General features: G+C 46.6%; 1 protein-coding gene across 3 annotated transcripts in view; it reads right to left on the bottom strand.

The window, feature by feature from the left end:
• Positions 1 to 238: 238 nt before the first annotated feature.
• The window catches only part of LOC117366053 (THAP domain-containing protein 5-like), a 25,827-nt gene continuing 6,898 nt past the window's right edge, over positions 239 to 19,167 (bottom strand). Inside the window, exons 3-4 of one of the 3 annotated variants that reach the window (XM_033957115.1) lie at positions 17,674 to 18,819; positions 239 to 1,106 (exon numbers count right to left, since the gene is read on the bottom strand). In XM_033957115.1, coding sequence (XP_033813006.1) covers positions 936 to 1,106; positions 17,674 to 18,819 — 1,317 coding nt within the window. In that variant the 3' untranslated portion in view covers positions 239 to 935. Of the gene's footprint in view, positions 1,107 to 17,033; positions 17,186 to 17,673; positions 18,820 to 19,167 lie in introns of those variants that run through there. The other 2 variants (XM_033957116.1, XM_033957117.1) reach the window with 2 other exon arrangements.

Raw genomic sequence — 19,167 nt, 5'->3', positions numbered from 1 at the left:
ATTTGATTTGTTAATGACAGAGTGTGTACGGCAGTAATCGGACCTTATTCTTTTCAGTAGTTAGTCTCTGCTAGTTCAGACTTAGAACAGAGAACCATGATCACTTTGGGGGATGACAGTCGAGCTAGCCAGGCTGAACTGCTATTAAGGAAACACACATTTTTATCAGCAGACAAGCACCGAAGATGCAGTAAGCAGCCAGCCATTTCCACCCTCTTTACAATGATGACTCAAGAAGAAAAACAGTAATTTTTTTTAATACTAAAAGTTCTTAAACATGGAAAATAGACAAAATGCTTACAGTTAGTTAAAAAAATTTAATCAGTAACAAAAGCAAGACAGTGTTACACTGCAAGCACAGAACTGCTCTTTTGGTTACTGACAAAAGAAAGCTGGGTCCCTGAACACAGATGTGTCTATGGCAATCAGTAGTTGAATTTTCTGTTTCAGATATCACCACACATCAAGTATGGCCCAGGCAACAGCAATGCAAGCACCCACACAACCCCACCCACCCAAGATGCAGCGGCGCACGCTTCATTTACATTCATATCCTCATTCCAGATCAGGTACAACACAGGCAGCAGCAGAGCTACCTCCCCTCCCCCCCCCAGTCCCACCATAGACCCACTGAGCACAGGCAGCAGCAGTGCAAGCTTGCCACACATACAGGCACTATCCCTCCACAGAACAAATACGGCACAGGCAGTAAGTTTGCAAATGGTATTCAATATGTCTGAAAACCTGGTCTAGACAGAAACCTCAGAACAAGAAAGAAGAACAGTCCTTATAACTACAGAGGCTTTATACAGTGTCACAACACCATTTCCCTGAGCTAGCTATTTTTAGAGGTGATGACATCTGTATTACTGAGCCATCCAGACCTAGTGATAAATCACCAAGTATGTCTGCTCTTCTCAAGTTCCAATTGTCATTCAGTGCAATTCCAAGTGGTTGTATGACTCCTCTTCTAGGTGAAGAATGGTTTCACTGCTCTCCCCGAGGTGCTTTGGGACAGTACAGACCAAAGCTCCAGCATCATCCTGGCAAATGATGGCAACTGTGCTGCCACTATCTGGTACCACTGCACTGGACTGTAGACAGGCCTGAAATGAGGAAGAACAGCATTCTTATCACATCAGACAGTGCTGTAAACTGTTATCAGAATCAAATATTTAAACTTTCAGGCACCTGTTCTAACTAATGTACCATTAAAAAAATTAATGCTTATTTACTGCAAGGAGAAATTAGGTCCTTACCTGCTAATTTTCTCTCTTTTAGGCCAGGATTCTCAAAAAAGCACATTAAAAAGCGACAGTCTGCAAACTGTTTTGCTAGCAAATTTTAAAAAGCGAGACATTTTCAAAAAAATCGCATATGCAAATGACATCAGTGGACAGCAACGAAGATTCGCTAAATTTGTATGTGCCCATTGCTGATGATAGCAATGGACACATGTGCTGAAAAAACGCAAAAAGAAAACATCCCCCCAAAATACAACAATGAGAGAGATGCCCAATCTATCCTGCCACAAACAACCGCCCCTGCAGCAGGGGCAAGCCCCCGTCGCAGCGGAAGAGATGCTGATTTTCTTGCTTACCTTCATGTAGATGCATGATCTGAAGAACGTGGGTTCCCTACACCCAACTGGCCTGCATCCAAAATGGGCCTTCTCTTCCACAGTGCATCTTGGGATACACTGGGGAGGGGCCTGAGGATCTGACTGGCCCAAGTTAAGGCCCCTCCCATGGGAAAGGCATTATACAACTTGGGCCAAGCCCCCTTCCCAGATGCACCAGGAAGGGGCCTAAGGCTCTGTTTGGCCTGAACACCTATGGTCCCTCCTTATGGGAGGGGCCTTAACTTGGGCCAATAAGAGGCTCATGCCCCTCCCCGATGCAACCCAAGTGGAGGGGAAGGCCCATTTTGAATGAGGCCAACTGGGTGGAGGGAATCCACATCCCTCAGGTTACACATGTACATGGAGATAAGGGGGCGGCCATTGGAGGTTGGGGGGATGTATGGTAGCAAGGGAGAGTGGGCATCTCTTCCGCTGCAAGGGGAGTCCACCCCGCTGCAGGAGGGGGTAGAGGAGGTGTTGTTGGTTGGCAGTGGGAGAGAATTGGCATCACTCCTGCTGCAAAGGGGGGGGGGGGTCGCTGTCGCTGCTGGGGAGGGGTGTTGTGATGCAAGGGGAGAGAATGAGCATCTTTCCTGCTACATCACAACATGGCTTTTTAGCAGTCTCTGACACTGCCATGCTGGGGTTTAAAACAGTGCAGTCACTGTACCGGCATCCCTGGATCGGTCGCTTATTTTTGTAGCTAAAAGCTGATGCCACTTTTAGAAAATGGCTCAGCAATTTTTAAGAATACACTGGAGGGCTCATTTCAATGTTGAAGAGCCCATTTGCACGTCATTATTGACTTTTGGCTACAGTACAAGTGGGATCTGCAACCCCTACTACAATTAATCAGTCTTAACTAGTGGTCAAGCAGAAAATATCAAGGCTGAAAAGAAAAAACAATAACATCCCAACTCCCCACTTACAAGGAGAAGACAAAGGGAAAAACACTGTTGGATACCAATTAGAACAGGAACCTTTTCAAAACGCCCCCACAGTTCACCAGCTAAACCAAGTGCCGCTCCTTTTTAAACTCCCCAAACAACGAATCCCATAGAAAAAACACGCGAAAACACTTAACAAAACAACAGGGGTCTGAGCCAGTCTGGAGGGACTAAAAAAGAAAACTACCAGGGAAGGACCTAAATTTCTCCTTCTTTAGCATCCCTCCAGATCTGCACAGAAACGAATGGGACGTACCAAAGCAGTACCCATCATGGGTGGGACCCCCTTAAGGACTGCCACAAAAACAAGCTCACCGAACACTGTGTTCCGACACGCCTGAACATTCACATGGTAGTGTCGAACAAAGGAATGGAGAGAAGACCAAACCGCGGTACATGAGGAGATTCAGCCCAAGAAGCTGCTTGACTACTAGTAGAATGAGCTTTATTCTGGAACAGGTTTCTTTTGAGGAAGGTATGCCGAAGCGATACCTCCTTGATCCAGTGTGTAATGGTAGCCTTGGAAGCACTGTTCCCCTTACGAGTACCCTATAAGAGGACAAAAAGACAATACGGAACTCTTAGGTCCGCTGAAGATAAGAGTGAAGGACCCTATGGACATCCAACTTGAGCAACTGCCTCTGCTCCAATGAGCCTTCCCGACTACCCAAGACTGAGAGGACCACGGACTGGTTGTCATGAAATGGTGAAACCACCTTTGGAAGAAAGGAGGGAACCGGCTGCAGCATGACCTGCGCCCTAGAGAACTCCAGGAAGGGAGGCCTACATGAAAAGGCCTTCAGTTCTGAAACACATCTCGCGGAAGAAATGGCCACCAAGAAAACTGCCTTAAGAGTAAGGAACTTCAACGTACAGTCGTCGAGAGGCTCAAACATAGGACAAACAAGTATGGAGAGAACTAGATTGAGATCCCAGGCAGGAACAGTGGCCGAATAGAAGGCCGGAGCAATTTTGCAGCTCTCAAGAACCAAATCACATCTGAAGAAGAGGCCATATGTTTACCACGCCAAGAGAACACGAAAGGAAGATAAAGCACCAATCTGAACTTGAAGGAAGGTCCAGGCAAGGCCCTGCTCCAGACCATCCTGCAGAAACTCTAGGATGTGAGGCAAAGCAGCTTGAAGGGGAGCCATGCTATGTGCGGTATACCACTCTTCAAAAAGACACTAAACACGGGCATAAGCCCAAGAGGTGCAAATTCTCCGAGACCCTAAGGGAATGGAGATCACATTATCCGAATATCCCTTCTTCCTTAGGCAAGCCCTTTCAAGACTCGGATCATAAGAATATAAGAATAGCCTTACTGGGTCAGACCAAAGGTCCATCAAACCCAGTAACATGTTTTCATGGTGGCCAATGCAGATCACTAGTACCTGGCCAAAACCAAAGGAGTAGCAACATTCCATGCTACCGATCCAGGGCAAACAGTGGCTTCCCCCATGTCTTTCTCAATAACAGACTATTGACTTTTGCTCCAGGAAATTGTCCAAACCTTTCTTAAAGCCAGCTAAACTATCCACTCTTACCACAACCTCTGGCACTGAGTTCCAGAGCTTAACTATTCTCTGAATGAAAAGATATTTCCTCCTATTGGTTTTAAAAGTATTTTACTGTAACTTCGAGTGTCCCCTAGTCTTTTTAATTTTTGACAAAATGAAAAATTGATCCACTTGTACCCGTTCTATTCCACTTAGGATTTTGTAGACTTCAATCATATCTCCCCTCAGCCATCTATTTTCCAAGATGAACAGCTCCAACCTTTGTAGTCTTTCCTCATAAGAGGAGTTCCATCCCCTTTATCATCTTGGTCGCTCTTCTTTGATCCTTTTCAAATGCTGCAATATCTTTCTTGAGATAAGGAGACCAGAATTGAATGCAATACTCCAGATGAGGTTGCAACATGGAGTTATGCAGGGGCATTTTAATATTCTTAGTCTTTACACGGGTGCGCGTTATCTACGTGAAAATACGGTACTCTCCTCACTGCCTCGAGGCAGATGCGTTTCTTCTGGAATGGATGAATCTCTTCCTATATGCATTCCCTCCATTTCCTCTCATTCTCAAGACTCTGGTCAAGTTGAAGAACAATCACGCCACCATGATTCTAATTGCTCCTCGGTGGCTGAGACAACCTTGATACTCCCTTGTACTTCAACTCAGCAGCAGGAAGCCATACCTTCTACTAGTTTTTCCTTCTCTGCTTAGACAGAGTCAAGGATCTCTGCTTCATCCCAACCTGCAGTCTCTACACCTGACAGCTTGGTACCTCTCAACATAACCCCTCTTCAGTTTTCTCAATTTGTAAGAGATGTTTTAGAAGCTTCAATGAAGCCTACAATGCTATCACCAAAAATGGACTAGATTTTCTACGTGGTGTTTTTCTCATCATAAGGAGCCTCAGCATTCCTCCTTATCTTCTGTTTTGGACTACTTTTTGCACTTATCCAATTCTGGCCTTAAGTCTACATCTATCCGAGTCCATCTCAGTGCAATTACGGCTTTCCATCAGCCTATTGAAGTGAAACCTCTCTCTACTCATCCGGGGGTTTCCAGATTCATGAAAGGACTTTTCAATGTCAAACCTCCTCTCCAACTGCCTCCTGTGGTTTGGGACCTCAATGTTGTCCTTGCTCAACTCATGAATCCTCCATTTGAACCAATTGATAAGGCAAATCTGAAGTATCTCACTTGGAAAGTGTTGTTTCTCATAACCCTCACTTCTGCTCGATGAGTCAGTGAGCTGTAAGCTTTAGTTGATGATCCACCTTTCACGGTGTTCCATCATGACAAGGTGGTTCTTCGTATTCATCCTAAATTCCTCCCTAAAGTGGTCTCGGAATTTCATCTCAACCAATCCATTGTTCTTCCAGTTTTTTTTCCAAAGCCTCATTCTCATCCTGGAGAAGTTGCTCTTCATACTCTGGACTGTAAACGTGCTTTGGCCTTCTATTTGGAACGCACCAAACCACACAGAATTGCTCCTCAACTTTTTATCTTCTTCGATCCAAATAAGTTGGGACATCCTATTTCTAAGCATACCATCTCCAACTGGATGGCTGCTTGTATCTCATTCTGCTATGCCTAGGCTGGATTACACCTACACAGTAGAGTCAGCCCATAAAGTCAGAGCAATGGCATCTTCAGTAGCTTTCCTCAGATCTACTCCCATTGAGGAAATTTGTAAGGCTGCTACTTGGTCCTCGGTTCATACCTTCACTTCTCACTATTTTCTGGATACTTTCTCCAGACGGGATGGACAGTTTGGCCAAACAGTATTACAAAATTTATTCTCCTAAATTGCCAACAGTCCCACAATCCCATTCTGGTTAGGTTGGAGGTCACCCATATGTGAGAATAGGGTGCCTGCTTGTCCTGGGATAAAGCACAGTTACTTATCATAACAGGTGTTATTCAGGGACAGCAGGCAGCTATTCTCACAACCCACCCACCTCCCCTGGTTGGCTTCTCTGCTAGCTATCTGAACTGAGAAGACGCGCCGTACTCTGGGCGGGAAGGCACTCGCGCATGTGCGGTGCAGTCGACTCGAAACTTCGAGTTTCTTCAAGCAAGTCTGCTTGTGAGGCGTCTATATCTGGGCTCCGTCAATGAAGTCACCCATATGTGAGAATAGCTACCTGCTGTCCCTGGATAACACCTGTTACGGTAAGTAACTGTGCTTTTTCAGCCCATTTTAGATCTCAAAGGTGTCAACAGAGCGCTCCGGGTTCCATCCCTTCATATGGAAATCCTGAAGTCCATAATTCTTGCTGTCCAACCAGGGGAGTTTCTGACTTCTCTTGATCTGACGGAGGCATATCTCCATGTTCCCATTCAGGCCATCCATCAGCGCTTCTTTCGTTTTGCAATTTTGTGAGAGCATTATCAGTTTTGTTTACTTCCCTTTGGTCTAGCTACAGCACCGTGCACCTTCACCAAGATTATGGTAGTGGTAACAGCGGCCTTGCACAAGGAGGGCATTTTGGTGCTCCCCTATCTGGAAGCAAAGTTGTTGCAGGAGAGTTCCCGGGTTATGGCTTGGGTTGTGGAGTTTCTTCAGTTCCTGGGCTGGGTTGTCAACCTGTCTAAAAGCCGGTTGTCCAGGAAAGGGACTTGGGGGTAATGGTGGACATGACAATGAAGCCATCGGCACAGTGTGCAGCGGCCGCTAAGAGAGCGAATAGAATGCTTGGTATAATCAAAAAGGGTATTACAGCCAGAACAAAAGAAGTTATCCTGCCGTTGTATCGGGCGATGGTGTGCCCGCATTTGGAGTACTGCGTCCAATATTGGTCGCCGTATCTTAAGAAGGATATGGCGTTAGTCGAGAGGGTTCAAAGGAGAGCAACACGTCTGATAATAGGTATGGAAAACCTGTCATATTCTGAGAGATTGGAGAAGCTGGGTCTCTTTTCCCTGGAGAAGAGGAGACTTAGAGGGGATATGATAGAGACTTACAAGATCATGAAGGGCATAGAGAGAGTAGAGAGGGACAGATTCTTCGAACTTTCGGAAAATAAGAGAACAAGAAAGCATTCGGAAAAGTTGAAAGGGGACAGATTCAAAACAAATGCTAGGAAGTTCTTCTTTACCCAACGTGTGGTGGACACCTGGAATGCGCTTCCAGAGGACGTTATAAGGCAGAGTACGGTACTGGGGTTCAAGAAAGGATTGGACAAATTCCTACTGGAAATGGGGATAGAGGGGTATAGATAGAAGATTACTGCACAGGTCCTGGACCTGTTGGGCCGCCGCGTGAGCGGACTGCTGGGCACGATGGACCGCGGGTCTGACCCAGCAGAGGCATTTCTTATGTTCTTATGTTGTCTCAATTTTTGGAGTATCTCTGCATTCTTTTTTACACTAGCTTGGGGAGAGTTTTCCTTCCAGAGGCCAGGGTGTGCAAATTTCAGATGCAGATTTGCTCTTTTATGGATTGCCGATGTCCGCTAGCGGATGAGTTTCTGCAGGTTTTGAGGTCCATGGTGGCCTCCTTGGAAGTGGTTCGGTGGGCTCGGGCTCACATCTGTCCACTTCAGTATGCGCTTCTTTGGCAGTGGTTGCTACGGTTTCACGATCTGAAATCTCCGTCCCACTTTGGGTTTAGTTCGTCGCAGCCTATGCTGGTGGCTCCAGTCTTCCAATCTGGTTCAGGGAGTGAGTCTTGATCAGACCCAGTGGATAGTGCTTCTCACGGACGCCAATCTCCTTGGTTGGGGAACTCAGTGTCTCGGTCGCTCAGCTCAGGGCTGCTGATTGCCGGTGGAGTAGTCCTGATCGATCAATGTTCTGGAGACTAGAACCATTCAGCTTGCATTGGTGAAATTCCAGTCCTTGCTGGAGGGCAAGTCAGACAATGCCACAGTGGTGGCCTATGTCAGTCGTCATGGAGGCACCAAGAGTCATCTGGTGGCGCTAGAGATCTCTCTGCTACTGGAATGAGTGGAGGCTCATCTTTGGGACATCTCGGCTTCCCACATTGTTGGCAAGGACAATGTACAGATGGATTTTCTCAGTCATCATTCATTGGATCCCGGTGAGTGGTGTCGCGGGCTGGAAGCCTTCGAGTTGATTGTTCAATCCTGGTGTTGGCTGATCATGGATCTCATGGCCATGAGTGTCAGCACTGAGGTTCTTCAGTCAGCGCATGGATAGCCAAATCTGAATCATATTTTCCGAATACTAGGATCCACTTTGGGAGTTAGTGCCCAAGAAAAGGATCTGGGTGTCCTCGTAGAAAATACGATGAAACCTTACGCCCAATGTGTGGTGGCGGCGGCCAAAAAAGCAAACAGGATTCTAGGAATTTATTAAAAAAGGAATTTATTAAAAAAGAGAAATTTATTATTGACGTCAGAGAAAGGGCGGGACCGCAGGAAGACGAAGCAGCGCAGACGCAGGGCTCACAGAAGGGCCGTGACCGCCAAGAGGAAGCAACAGGACACTGGTAGGAGCTTCTACATGATGTGTGTGGGGGGGGGGGTCGGGAGGCTGTAGGGGTGCGAGCGGTCCTTCAGGGTGGGGGTGCGGGTGGGAGTGCGTGCGAGCGGTCCTTCGGGGTGGGGGTGCGTGCGAGCGGTCCTTCGGGGTGGGGGTGCGAGCGGTCCTGCGGGGGGGGTGAATCGGATGTCGGGGGGGGAACTATGTAAAAAAAATTTGTAAAACGCGCTCACGCGTATAACGCGCAAGGTTATGCACGGTTTGTAAAAACCGTGTATAACGCGCGCGTTATATGCGTGAAAATACGGTATATCCTGGAGCAGAACTGAGGCAGTTTGTAGTTGTGGGGAGCTGCAAAGAGGTCTATCTGAGGTGTTCCCCACTGTGAAAAAATGTGATGAAGAGGAGAGAAATGGAGAGTCCATTCGTGAGGTTGCAGAAGACGACTCAAGTTGTCCGCTAAGCAATTCTTCGCCCCTTGAATGTAGACAGCTTTCAGGAAGGTGTTGTGGCGGATTGCCCAGTCCCAAACCTTCAGAGCTTCTTGATAAAGGGAGGCAGATCCCGTCCCTCCCTGTTTGTTGACATAATACATGGCGACTTGGTTGTCCATCCGAATGAGGACTACTTGGTCGTGAAGAAGATGTTGAAAAGCATTGAGAGCTTTGAGGATTGCTCTGAGTTCCAACAGATTGATAGGACACTGACGATCCGTACTGGACCAGAGGCCTTGAGTACGGAGACCATCGAGATGAGCGCCCCAAGCGTAGGTCAAAGAGTCTGTCGTGAGGACCTTCTGATGGGGGGGGCGTTTGAAAAAGCAAGCCTCTGGAAAGATTGGAAGAGAGCATCCATCAACGGAAAGACTGCTTCAATGAAGGAGTGATTCTTATGTGTTGAGAAAAAGGATCGCAAACCTGTGTCCATTGAGATGCCAGGGTCCACTGAGGAATTCTGAGGTGAAGTCTGGCAAAAGGAGTCACGTGTACTGTGCAGGCCATGTGACCTAGGAGTACATCATGTGTCTTGCTGAGATGGTAGAGCGGGAAGACACTGTATGACAGAGTTGGAGAAGAGCTTCCAGTCGTTGCTGAGGGAGGAATGCTCTGAGTTGGACAGTGTCCAGAACAGCTCCAATGAATTGTAGATTCTGTGAGGGCTGGAGGTGAGATTTGGGAAAATTGATTTTGAATCCCAAACTTTGTAGGAACCAGGTAGTCCGTTGGGTCGCTACAATAACCCATTGAGATGTGGAATCTTTGATGAGCCAGTCATCGAGGTAGGGAAATACCTGAAGACCATGGTTCCCGAGAGCTGCTGCTACCACTACCAGGCACTTGGTGAACACTCTGGGAGATGACGCCAGGCCGAAGGGTAGTACTCTGTATTGATAATGCAGATTCCCCACCCGAAATCTGAGATATTGACGGGAGGCCGGATAAATGGGAATATGAGTGTAGGCCTCCTTGAGATCCAAAGAGCATAACCAGTCGTTCTGCTCGAGAAGGGGATAAAGGGATGCCAGGGACAACATTTGAAACTTTTCTTTGACCAGAAATTTGTTGAGAGCCCTGAGATCCAGAATGGGCCGCAGATCGCCCGTCTTCTTCGGAACAAGGAAGTAACGGGAGTAAAACCCCCTGTTCTGCTGTTACAAGGGAACTGGTTTGATGGCATGGAGACGAAGCAGAGCTTGAGCTTCCTGAAGAAGAAGGGTGGTCTGGGAAGGATTGGAAGGATACTCTCTCGGAGGAAGCTCTGGTGGAACCTGAGTGAAATGAAGAGAGTAACCTTCCCTGATGATGGTAAGTACCCAGAGGTCGGATGTAATGATCATCCATCGGTGGTAAAAATGTTGGAGACAATCTCCTATAGGGGAAAAAGAAGGCAGAGTCAGAATAGTGGAGGTTATGCTCTGTTTTAAACAGTAAAAAAGGCCGAGTAGCCTTAGGTGCAGCAGAAGGTTGAGGTTTTTGTTGCTTCTGAGACTGCTGTTTCTTAAGAGGAGGGCGATTATAAGGAGCCTTCCTCGAAGCAAAACGCAGCTGATAGATAGGAGCAGGGCATGTAGGTTTAGCAGGAGCTGGCTTTGGCTTAGGTCTGACAATAGAAGCAAAGGATTTTTCATGGTCAGACAATTTCTTGGTGGCTGCCTCAATAGATTCATCGAAGAGGTCATTACCTTCACAAGGAATATTAGCTAAGCGGTCTTGAAGATTAGGGTCCATGTCAATGGTACGAAGCCAGGCAAGACGACGCATAGCTACAGAGCAAGCAGCTGCTCGGGCAGACAGCTCGAAGGCATCATAAGATGACTGGAGGAGATGCAATCGGAGTTGAGATAAAGAAGCAAGGACTTCTTGAAATTCAAAGTGCTTTTAAGTGTCCAAATAAGTGAAGAACTTTGGTAATAGAGAAATGAGGAACTCAAAATAAGTAATAAACTGAAAATTATAATTGAGGACTTTAGAGGACATCAAGGCATTTTGATAGATGCGACGTCCGAATTTGTCCATAGTCATCCCTTCCCTTCCAGGAGGAACGGTGGCATAAACCTTGGAAGGATGGGACCTCTTCAAGGAGGACTCGATAAGATAACTGTGAGTTGTCAAACCCTTTGCGATGCACAGTTTTATACCTAGAGTCCAATTTTCCTGGTATGGAAAAAGGTGTCTCCATGCATCAAGCAAAAGTCTGATTCAAAAGCTTATGAAGAGGAAGCTTAGGTGACTCTGCCGGAGGTTGAGGAAGATGCATGACTTCGAGATACTCCTTAGAGTATTTTGAGACAGTATCTAATTGAAGATCCAAGTCCACAGCCATCTGACGAAGAAAAGATGAGAAAGATAGCTGATCTGCCAATGCTTTGCCTTGAGAAGGATTCGAGGACATCGAGGCAGCCTGGGTTGAAAATGAAGCTTCGGCAGGAAAAAGGCATCAAAGGAATATGGTGACTTGGACGAGCAAATCGAAACCGCTACATCCTCGAGGTTCAGCATTAGAGACCTCGAACGAGGAGTCGTTCGAAGTAGGGGTTGATCGAGGCTTAGTTGAAGAAGGTCGTTCTTTAGAAGAACTATGCCTGGAAGGATGCCTCGATGAAGGCCTCGATCGTCGGTGAGAACTGTGCCTGGAAGCAGATCTCGAAGATTGAGGAGACTTCGCCTCGGAGACAGAAGCAGCCGATGCTACCAAAGAATGGGTAGGACTGGAGGCTGTAGATCGAAGCTCCAGAGACTTGATGGAGGAACCTCGATGCACTCCCAAAGACTCTGCTCCTTGTATGTGTGTGAGTGTGAGGATTCCTGCCGAGGCACTTGCAAAGATTCTGCTCCTTGCTTCACGTGCTTAGATGCCAGACCAGACACTCGCAGAGATTCTGCTCCCTGCAAAGAGTGTGTAAGCTCAGACTGAGGCAAAGGAAGCAGCTCGGCCTCGCGGGAGTCTGCTGAATTCCCAAGGCTGAATAAGAGAAAGAAGTTTCGGTCCCATATTAGTAAGGAACTGAATGAATTGCTTCTCCAACATGGTCTGGAAAGAAGCCGGCAAGAATGGATCCGCGTCTGAAACCGGACCACCTGCTTTGGCTGGAGGTTCCCTCGGGGCAGTGTGAGTGTGCTTCGACTTGGAAGGCACTTTAATCACTACCGCTGGAACCGTCTGCTGAGCTATCTGACCTGAGGAAACAGGAGAAGATACAGCAGATGTAGTCAAAGAAAGAGCCGCTGGAAACGATGAAGTTCTGATGAGGCTCGAGGTGGAAGCAGTAGAAGCTGGAGGGACCTCGATTGGAGTCGAGGCCGAGGTCGCCTTTGAAGTCGAGGGATCAGAAGAAGAATCCATCTCGAAGAGCATATCCACCAAAATACGACGACGGTTGAAGGCTCGAGGTTGAAGCGTAGCACAGCGCAGGCATGACTTCGGATGATGTTTCGGCCCAAGGCACTTGAGGCAGCGATGGTGTGGGTTCGTAAAAGAAATTGCACGCTGACACTTGCTACACTTCTTGAAGCCCGTGACAGACCGGAACATAGAAGTAAAAATAGCCGCCATAAGATCGAAGCTTTCAGGCTGCGGCCGAGTGGCCTGTCCCGGCAAACAGATGGAAGATGAAAAATTTTTTTTTTTTTTTTTTAGACTAGAAAAAAAAGAAATAAAATAAGAACAGGGATTCGTGAGGAAAAAATAATACAAACCGCGGTTCAGAGAAGACACAAAGTAACGAAGTTAAACGCAGAGTCAAAGACGGACTTCGCGTCTCCGCGGAAAACTGAGAACTGAGGAGATGTGCCCTACGCTGGGTGGGAAGGCACTCACGCATGCGCGGTGCGCTCGACTCGAAACTTTGAGTTTCTTCAAGCAAGTCTGCTTGTGAGGCGTCCGCATCCGGACTCCGTCGATGACGTCACCCATATGTGAAAATAGGCTGCCTGCTTGTCCTGGGATAATACCCCTCTTTCTTGGGCACCACAAAGTAAATCCAGTACCTGCTGGTGCAAATCTTCTGAGGAGGCGCTGGGACTACCATTTTGAGATCCAGCAACCTAAGCAGAGTCTGATGTAAAGCCCTCCTCTTCCAAGCTTCTTGACAAGGAGAGGAGAGGAAACAATCTGGCAAAGGTCGTGAAACTTCAGAGCATAACCGTCCCAAATCACCTCTAGTACCCACTAACCTCGGCCCATCCCCGGTAAAACTCCTGCAACTGGGCTCTGACTGGAATCAGGGGAAGGACCCGCAATGAGTCACTGGGCTGGACAGACGATGGAGGAGCCTCTAGAGGAGTTGCGACCCCCCCCCTGGCAGGTTCCCCAAAAGGACTGCTTGCGTTGGAAGAAACGTTCTCCGGAAGGAAAAGAGGTCGCACCCTGACCAGTGAGGTACTGGACAGAACCACCTTGTGAAGCCACAAGGACTTAGCCAAGGCATGAAACAAATCATACATGGCATCAGAGAGATAAAAAGCTCCCAGCTCAATCTTAGCAACTTCGGAAGGAAAAGAGGTTGCACCCCGGCAAGAGTAGTACCTACAAAACGCATAAGAGTCCCAAATCACCTCTAGGACCCATTGATCTGTTGTGATCTCAGCCCATCCTCGGTAAAATTCCTGCAACCAGGCTCTGATTGGAACTGGGGGAAGGACCCACAATGAGTCACTAGGCTGGACAGGCAGTGGAGGAGCCTCCAGAGGTGTTACAACCTCCCCGGAAGGCCCCCCGAAAGGACTGCATGTGTTGGAAGAAACGTCCTCTGGAAGGAAAAGAGGTTTCACCCTGACCATGGTGGTACCTACTAAAGTCACTCAAATGTCCCTGGGCAGAACCACCTCATGAAGCCACAAGGACTTGGCTGAGGCATGCAACAAATCATACATGGCATCAGAGAGATAAAAAGCTCCCAACTTAGCAACTCATACATGGCATCAGAGAGATAAAAAGCTCCTAACTTAGCAACTTCCTGATCCACTAAGGACCAGTTAGCCGTCTCGCAGTCAAGAACTTTCTCAGACCACTGGAAACAAGACCGGGCAACCAGACCGCAACAAATCACCACCAGGACAGTCACATCAAAACTTCGTTTAAGAAAAGCCTTCATTTTACGGAGGGCCGAACTGCCTTCCACCAGTATGGTATGTCAGCGCGCAATAGCCGAGACAGAGTATGGATAATGGACTGTGTCAAGCGAAAAGGCATGTCTTGAATTTTCCACTGAGCATGCACTACATCCCGAATATCCTGATGCATAGGGAAAGAGCAAGATGCTGATCGGATCTCTCTAAGAAGAGGATCCATCACACGAGGGGGGGGGTCCTTAGCTTTCTCTTCAAAGTGTAAAACTGCAGACACCTGAAGAATGAGCTCCTGCAACTCTTCCCGGTGAAAAATGCATACAACCGATGCATCCTTGTCAACTGACGCATCTGAAAAGTCTCCATCCAAAACATCAGACCACCCTAACAGATCTGAAAGGTCCTCCTCAAGATCCAAGTCCTCAACCAGAGAAAACAGATCAGCCAAAAAAGAATCCTCGTCCAAAGACACCCGTAACTGCTTGGACGATGGCTGAGGGGACTGGAGAGAGACAGCTGTAGTAGGAGACTGAATGGAGGTGTCTGTAGAAAGGAACACCCCCCAGATGACCCCATGATCCCTGAAACCGAAGCAGGACCCCCAGCTGTCTGTAAATAAACCTTGAATATGGCTAACAAACTAAACAACCCCAGCGGCAATCCATAAATCACAGCAGGAATAGAAGACACATTTAAGACCTACTCCTGTCGTCTAAGACAGGAGGAAGGTCACCTGAAGCAGTGGGCAAAACGGATGCGCTTCCCGCTAAAACCGAGGGAAAGGCCAACACTAAATTGTCAACTGAAATAAAACGCAGCCCTGAAGCCTGAAGCCAAACTTGACCCCGCCACTATAGAAACACCGCTAGCAGCCACAGCCGCAGTGATAAGGGAATCCCCAGTCTCCTTGGTGATCTGAAACACCGAATCTGCCAGACCACTGTCAGATGATGAAACGCCGGCGTGTGTGGCAGGTGAGGCCCAGGCGTCATCACCACTTCCTGCTGAACGGTGCGCATGTGAAGGGAAGCCTGACACATCGACACCCAAAGCCAGGTCCCTCTCGATGTGGCCAGAACATTTTGTGCACCCGCCAGAGGCGTCCACCGTTCAAAGCTCATGTAACACACTTATGCTGCTTTTTTGAAGTGCTCATACTGAATGCAATAAAAACCCATGCACAATGCCGTACAGAAACAGTGGCCTCAGGCCACTGCATGCTCCTTTTATTTATTGTCTTTTTTTTTAACTTTTCAGAAAACCTGAGGAGGTAGGTGAAATTGGGGAAGGGACTCGACACTTCCGAGTGTGGTACCCCAAGGTCAGTAGGACTCCCAAGAGGGTCCCCCCCAAGCTCTGTCCAGACAAAAGGGACAAGAAAAAATCCCTAACCAGATCTAACAGGCCCAAACAAATCTCAGCACAGACTGCACATGCTTACCACTCCACCTCCTGGAGACTGAGAAAAGAGACTGATTGTAATATAGACTGCACAGCCCACTTGTATTGTTGCCAGAAGTCAATGTTTCAGTCTCCACCAGCTGGCAGAGGAGCGTAAACCCGTTTTTGTGCCGGTCTGGAGGGACGCTAAAGAATATGTTTGGGTTTTTTTTAAAGGAGACCCACCATATGATTTAAGGACATTTAAGAACTAAGTTCAGTGAAGTGCAGCCCAAATTCGGGTGCCAAAAATATTACACAGTGTACTATTCTATAAATAATGCTGCAAGTTGCATGTCGTTTATAGAAGGGATTCAAGCCCAACTTTGGACACAAGGATTTACACCAATTGAAACCTGGTATAAAAATCCCAGTGCTTACATAAGTTATGTGCAGTATTACTTAACACCAGGGATCCATGCCTATCTTTAGTGAACACCCAGACTTTTGCATGACCCTCCCATGGCCATGTCCCCTTTCCAGTTGCACACTAAAAGAATAGTGCTTAGCAAGATATGTAAGCAAATCCTAATTGGCGTCAATTAACTGTAATAATTGTTGTTGGCACCCAGTTATTACTAGTAACCAACTCATTACTCAAGGTGTGCAATTGTGCCCCCAAAGTTAGGCATGCAATTTTAGGTGCCGTATATAGAATCAAGGGGTAAGTGACAATGATCCAACAATACTGGGTCTGGTTAAAGCTTCTGGTGTTTTCACTCTGCAGTAGTTTAGTAAGAAAGCAGAGGGGGAGGGAATGGATTCTGGTCAGTAGAGAGGGCAGGCTCTCCTCACTCCAAGCCCAGAGAAAGATTCTAAAATTCCTAATAAGTCACATGGTGCTGAGAAATTGATACAGCTATTATTAAGGGCAGAAGTAATCCCCTGAGCAGCTGAACATATGAAATTAAAAGTACAAAAGTTGTGTATGTGGCTCCCACATCCGAAGACCACGTCTCTTCCTCTTATCCCATACTTTAAGTGGTACAGGATGCAGCCCAGAATGGCACTGCATCACTTATCACTGCAGCCAGATTTACCCCAATCCCTCAGCATGACTGGACGCGTTTGCTTTTACTTAGTTCAGTTCTTCTCAAGCCTAGAAAGATCTGAATACCATGTTAGTATTGTATGCATCTTCATTGCAGTAACCCTGAAAACCTGCTTGGCTAGGTATGGCTCCAGGTAGTTTAGCACTGCCTTACTCATAATATGAAGGGACAACAGATCAGCTGAGGTCTACAAAATGAGGTCAGCAATTCCAGATGCATGCTTAATGCCTTCTCTCCCAGTACTGCTCCTTTGTAATTGACTAGCCACACACTAATCTTGCTATATACACATCCACAGCAATCCATGAGTTTTCAAAATGCAAGCAACCATTTAAGGAGTGGCACGCTGGGAGGAAAGTTAAGAATTCATTCATGAGCTTGTCATCAGGAAAGAAGGGGAGGAATTTAAAAAAATTTGAGAAACACACCCAAAAAAAGAGTCATCAACCAAAATTTATAGGACTTTATTCTTGTTTTATCTTTTTGTTCTCCTTTAGCATGTCATCTCCACTTTCCTCTTTTCTATAGAACAGCAAGTGCTACTGCAGCTCCAGCCATCCCATCATGTCAGCTTCTCTCCCTGATTTTTTCTTCTCAGCCCTAAGAACCAGTATCAAACAGTAAAATTTCACTGGATTGTCCCATTGCAAAAAAGGTAGGAAACAGCAAGACTTTGCCCCCACCTTGTTCCCTTAGTATTAATTTCCTTTGAGGATCTTTCCTCCCAGAGACAGGTATTGTCACACCAACACTTAAACAAATGTACACATAAGTTTGGGCTCCTAGTCTTCCTGGAATTAAATAAAAATTAAAGTTATTTTTAGCATGGTAGTTCTCAACCCAGTTCTCAGGAAACACCTAGCCAGTCAAGTTTTCAGCATACCCACAATGAATATACACGAGATAAAGTTTGCATAATATGAATGAAGATAGTACATGCATATTTTATTGGGGTATCCAGAAAGCTTGACTTTTTGGGTATGTCCCAAGAATCAGGTTCAGAAACCCTGTGGCATGCAACCTACAAATAAGTCCCATTTTCAAGGAAATCCATATGGCATGTGAAACCTCGGCACATCAAAACTTACCATCTCCAAAAGCTTCAGCTTTTCTTCTGAGACCAAGTTCTCCTTCCTCAGCTGCTCCACAATACCCTCCATAGTTTCCAGCTTGGAGCAATGTCGGCGATGCCGCTGCTGCAGAACTTTCACTTTCTTCTGCAAGCTCATGACTACAGACAGCAGCTGCTCAGTGGTCATGTTGTTTCTGTTATATCTGTGGTCCTCAGACTGTTCCTCCAAAGGTTCTTGCAGAGTCTTATCAGAATCCATTTCTGACTCTTCTGTTTCTACAACCAAAGGTTCATGCGGTATGGCAGTGGCAGTACCAGCAGCAGCATGACTGGACACGATAGGTAACGTGGAAACAATCGGTAAAGTGAGAGCAGATGACAAGACAGTCTCTGGTGGCTGGGTAGAAGGAGTCAAGGACGCAGTGTGGTAGGATGATACCATAGTGGCTGTTGGAACAGTTTCAAAATAAGCTACTATCTGAGTGGGTGAGGCTGGAACAGACACGACAGCTGCTGGGTCCATTTCTACAAAGGGATCAATTGAAACATTTTCAATAACCAGTGCACCAGCCTCTGAAACATCACCCTGTTCAAACACAGCTGTCAAAACAGGTATATTTGCTGGAATCAAAGATGTTGTGCATCCAGTGCATTCAACTATGCTGTCACGTTCACAAGGAAAGGATACTGCTGCTGGAATCGTGTCTGGTGCTTCTGCCACACCTGGAACCATTGTACTATGAAATAGCATTATTGGAAAGCAAGTTTGCTTCTCTATAGCATCAGAATTAGGCTCATCTGTAATCCTGGCAGGCTCTGCAGCTGCCACACTGTCAGGCTCTGCAGCCAGGAATAATGAGGAATCTTGCAACGGTTCAACAATCTGCATTACAGGCACCAGATTCATACTGCCAGTTATGGAAGAAGAAATCCTGGTGGCATCTGTGTCACTTAGCCAGGGTGGTTTTGCCTGTATGTAAACTGGTGCAGATGGAAGACATGGATCGATAGTTAATGCCACAGACCCAGGTGGGCTGGTCTCTGATGTAGTGTGCACAGTTTCTGGCTGGGGTCCCATTAAAACATGGCTGATGCTCCTCTCATTGATAAACTTCTTGTTCTGTGTGTCAGGTTTTGTTCTAGTGCCATCTTTTGTATCCTGCTGAAAAAGGCATATAAGAAATAAATTATTATTATTATTATTATTATGTTAGAAAGATTTTTTTTGTTTGTTTTAAAATATCAGTTTTACCATCTGTTCATAATGTAGAAGAGCTGCTTGGCACCCTCAGGGTGGGTAATTTTACAAAAGAGCACCTGATTTAAGAGTGCAAGTAGGTGCCTATGCAGAGAATCTGTCTATAAAATACTATGAGAGTCATACTGAAATTAATAAGTAACAATTTTTAAAAAATCAGAATTATTAATGTAGGAAAAACAAGTACATCTACGCATTGAAATATTGTGACGTCATTAGCTTCAATCACTTGATCAGGGGTGCCCATACTTT

The sequence above is a fragment of the Geotrypetes seraphini genome, chromosome 8 (genome assembly GCF_902459505.1).
Source record: "Geotrypetes seraphini chromosome 8, aGeoSer1.1, whole genome shotgun sequence".
Taxonomy (NCBI): Eukaryota; Metazoa; Chordata; class Amphibia; order Gymnophiona; family Dermophiidae; genus Geotrypetes; species Geotrypetes seraphini.
This window is presented reverse-complemented; position numbering and strand designations above follow the sequence as displayed.